Source organism: Sinocyclocheilus anshuiensis, unplaced genomic scaffold (genome assembly GCF_001515605.1).
Source record: "Sinocyclocheilus anshuiensis isolate Anshui unplaced genomic scaffold, SAMN03320099.WGS_v1.1 scaffold1018, whole genome shotgun sequence".
NCBI lineage: Eukaryota > Metazoa > Chordata > Actinopteri > Cypriniformes > Cyprinidae > Sinocyclocheilus > Sinocyclocheilus anshuiensis.
In genome coordinates, this window is record NW_015539893.1 from 100,234 (window position 1) to 104,433 (window position 4,200).

Sequence of the window (4,200 nt, forward strand, 5' to 3'; positions counted from 1 at the left end):
CGCCCCCCCCCCCCCAACAGACATTCTACTGAGTAGTAACTTTGCAAATATGTCAACTTATTCTACTAATCCTAACCTAACAGTCTACTAATACTTTATTAATACTCTAATGAGAGTTAGTTAACATGTAGTTGAAAAACAAAATGTAAGTAACATGCGTTAGAGGTCAGATCTGTGATAGTTTGACTTAGCCCTGTCACTGTAAGCCTAAGGCTTTCTGGTTGGGAAAAATGCTCACTAACATTTGGGACAGTATAATCTGTTCACTTTTTAATGTAGCTAATCACATCAGTGTATGCTGATTTCATCTCCTGATGTATTCTGAAATGTCTGCCAGTCTATAAAAATGTAATAATATTTGAAAAGGACATCCTTACTCCATTTGTAGACTGCACTAACTACAGTAGTTTTTACAGTGGTATAATATAGTCTACTGTAAAAATTACTTCATTGAATTCCAGAGCTTGGAGAAAGGAATTGTTAACAGTTCAAAAGAGAATGCTCCCCAGTGAGTGTTTACAGTAAAATACCCCCATTGGCATAAATGCAGGCTATGCTGAATATGCGCTGTAGCACATATGAACCCATGGCCACATAAATGAACACATCAAAAGGTTATCCTTCTTTTTCGTAATCATATTATACAATCTCTATGTGCACGTCAGCACTACCACTACAACTACAACAACAGCAATAACAGTCTAGAATGCCCCTTGGCATGTATAACAGCTGGAGAGACTGGTTTCTTTCCTGTGCATGCACAATGGTGCATTTAAGCCAGAGAATACACAGAGGTGGGCTGACAAGAATAACACCCTGGAACTGACCATGTAGGCCTAAGAGAGCAGGCTAACTGAGAGCTGTTTTCTTTCATAAACTGGAAATTCATTAAAAAACATTGAAGTTGAATGCATCTACCTCAAGACAACAGAGCCAAAAGCTGCTAGCATTTGCTATTTTCAAATAAATAAATGAATATATATAATACATCTATATAATAGATGTACTGTCATCTATTTAATATTAATAGCATCACAGTTTTTTATGTAGTTCAGTTATGATGTAGTGTTAGTTACAATATTTATTAACTATTGCAATTGCATTTATTGAACCAAAAACTTTGACTTTCTCGTCTCGAGTGTAGACCTGTTAACGCTTTCCAGTGAATTTTCATGTTTATGATAACGCTTTCTAGTGAATTTAGATTTTTCACACTACCAGCATGAGAAAGCGACAGTTGAACATGCAGTAACACGAACAACAGCCAGCCTTAGGAAACATTTGCATTGAACTTCACCTTGTTTTGAGGAAGTAATAAGGCTGCAAACGGATTGGTGACCTGGTTGGAGAAGAACGGAATCTATCTGCTGGCTGAGCTTCGACATTCGATTGTAAGAACAGCTGCATTTAGTTTAAAGTAATAGACGGTGGAATAAAAGTTACAGGATATTTTTTCCCACAGACATTTTGCACATGTAATGGAGGTTGCAGGGGTTGTGTGGTTTGGAGTTATTACTTTCCTTTGTCAGGTAAGATACGATCGTGTCATAGGCTTCTAATAAACTAATTTTCTCTTTGTTTTTCCAGCAAGAATTTGTTGTTGTTAATGATATTATAATTTTATGACAATAAAGACATAAAATGTTACAAATGTGCAGCAATTATATGGAGGGAATGTTCTTTTACGCAGGTGTTTTCGTGCGCATTTGCAGACGATCCCTCTTCAAAAGCGGACAAAAGAGCAGGTAGACAGTTTCCAAAATTGTAAATCATTTGATATAAAATGAGGCACTCCGGAGAATGCATTAAGACATTTTTAATATTCCAAATTAGCTTTAGGACTAATTAGCTTTGAAATTATGTATGACAAATTATATAATGGAATTTGAAAAGGTTGTTTGAAAGTATTATCACAACGCAAATGTGTGAACCGTTCTTTTTAACGTTAAGTTGAACGGTACTTAAAACATACTCTCAAAACAATGAAATGTGATTATTAATTAATTTAAAACATTTTTGTAAGTGACCTTGTGGTTTATATTCTTGAAATTTTGTTACAGGCTTTTGTACTGTAATATAAACATGGTACACTGATAAAAATGATTTTGTGGTGAAGTAAATACTACGGAAAAACAAATGTAATTTCTACATTAAATAAATTAGTTTAGGCAAGAATTTAAAAAAGAGAGTAAATTCTATATTAGTAGCTACTCAATTTAAGCATGTAGAAATTAAAGTTTGAACTTATAAGTATATTTTTCTTGGTTTACACGGATTCTTTAAGTAAATATCATAGTTATGATCCTGTTGTTCCCATCATGCACTGGGGCATGAATAATTAATAAGGTTACATTTTTCACTGTTTTCTAGTTCTATTTACACTGTTTTATGGTTGCTTTTGTTGTTAGGTTTAGTAACTTGCTGTTTTGTGACATCCGGAATTCATTTTCTACGCAAAATGACCCATTCATACTCAAACGCTATATCCACTGATTGTTACCGTAATTTTGTATTGTGTTGAGGTCTCTGTGTTCATTTGATTAATTACTATACTGTGTAAAGATACTACCTTAAAAAGCATAGCAAGCCGTATACTTGTTTACTTATGTATGTGAGTGAATCACATGCTTTAATAGTCTGTTGTTGTTGTTGTTTTCATTGCTACATTGTGTAAGGAAAGTTTACCAACCATGCTGAATGAAATGTACTTGAGTATTGCAGAGTAAACTTAAAATAATTAAGTAGAAATTATGCATGAAACTCTAACTGGCCACGTTTAATTTAAGTATTTCCTTTGCTAATTTTACATAACTTAGTTAAGTAGATTCTAATTAATTCCATACTTAAATTTTACTTAAAAATAGGTGTGCAAAAACTTGCAAAAAAAAAAATGATTACATTTTACTTATTTTTTTCAGTGTAACTGCAGTGAATTCTAACAGATAGAAACATGTCATTCTTGTTAAAGAAATGTTACAAAAATATTTTTTTTATAAGGCAACCTGTTGTTAGTGAAAAGCTTATAAATCATACATAATGAGTTTTTTTTTTTTTTGAGATTGTAAAAATGCAGATAGTTTTCTGTGAGGGGTAGGTTTGGGTGTAGGGTTGGTGTAGGGCGATAGAAAATACAGTTTGTATAAAAACCGTTACGCCTATGGAGAGTCCCCAGAAGGATAGTGAACCAGACGTGTGTGTGTGTGTGTGTGCACGTTTTTGTGACAAATGAGGACATACATTTGTATAATGACAAAGGTATGACAGTATAAAAACCATTACGCCTATGGAGAGTCCTCATAAACCATAAAAACCAACATGTGTGTGTGTGTGTGTGTGTGTGTGAGTGAAATTATAGTCACCTGAATTGAAAAAAACAAACTCTCACTGAGGGGGTCAGCTAGAATATGTTAAGCTTACATGTGAAAGGATTAATAATATATAATAGAATACTTAGTAAAAAGATGCCATTAAACACATTTAAAATATATACATAACATCTTTATGTTGTTTAACCACATTAATTTGGAGATTCAATGTTATATATGTTAAATATTAAAGCATGTCTCAAATTCAGTCTTTCATCATTTCACACAACAACTTCATGAACATTTCACAGGTGTTTAGGAGTGTGCCTTGACCCCATTGAACCTTATTATTTGTTTTATCTTATGTGTGATTTTTGTAACCATCACACTGCCATGTAACCTATTGCAACTGTGCATTCCCTCATTTCATAAACCTCATTTTATAAATGTGCATATGTGGGTGATGCACCACTTCCTGTGCGGGTACGACACAGTGATATATAAGAGCCATCAGTTAAAACGTCTCAGGTTACGTATATAACCATGGTTCCCTGAGTAGGGAACGAGACACTGTGTCCTCTAGGGTTCGCTATGGGGAACGCCTCGTCGTGACCCATAGACGGCTGTCAGTGACGTTATTCCCTACGGCCAAAGGCCTAGGCTACATACCCCAAAATACTTACCTGTTAGGGCCAGTCTCCTGGGCCCGGGGTAGAGCTCAAGGCTTGGAATCAGGATAGATTCCGTTAAGGGAATACAACCAAGAGCCTTGAATCATACTAAGTCTTGGCCTGTCACACAGGGGCTACCGCACGCTCTGTATATGCTGAAGGAACTGTCTCAACAGACCCCTAGTAGCAACACCCTGTTAAAGTAGGTATCCAGAGGATACATA

General features: G+C 35.0%; 1 protein-coding gene across 1 annotated transcript in view; it reads left to right on the plus strand.

The window, feature by feature from the left end:
• The first annotated feature begins 1,292 nt into the window (after positions 1 to 1,292).
• LOC107685849 (B-cadherin-like) overlaps positions 1,293 to 4,200 on the plus strand; it is an 18,614-nt gene continuing 15,706 nt past the window's right edge. Inside the window, exons 1-3 of the mRNA XM_016482582.1 lie at positions 1,293 to 1,391; positions 1,463 to 1,529; positions 1,691 to 1,745. Of these exons, the coding sequence (XP_016338068.1) occupies positions 1,479 to 1,529; positions 1,691 to 1,745 (106 nt within the window). The 5' untranslated portion in view covers positions 1,293 to 1,391; positions 1,463 to 1,478. The remainder of the gene's footprint in view (positions 1,392 to 1,462; positions 1,530 to 1,690; positions 1,746 to 4,200) is intronic.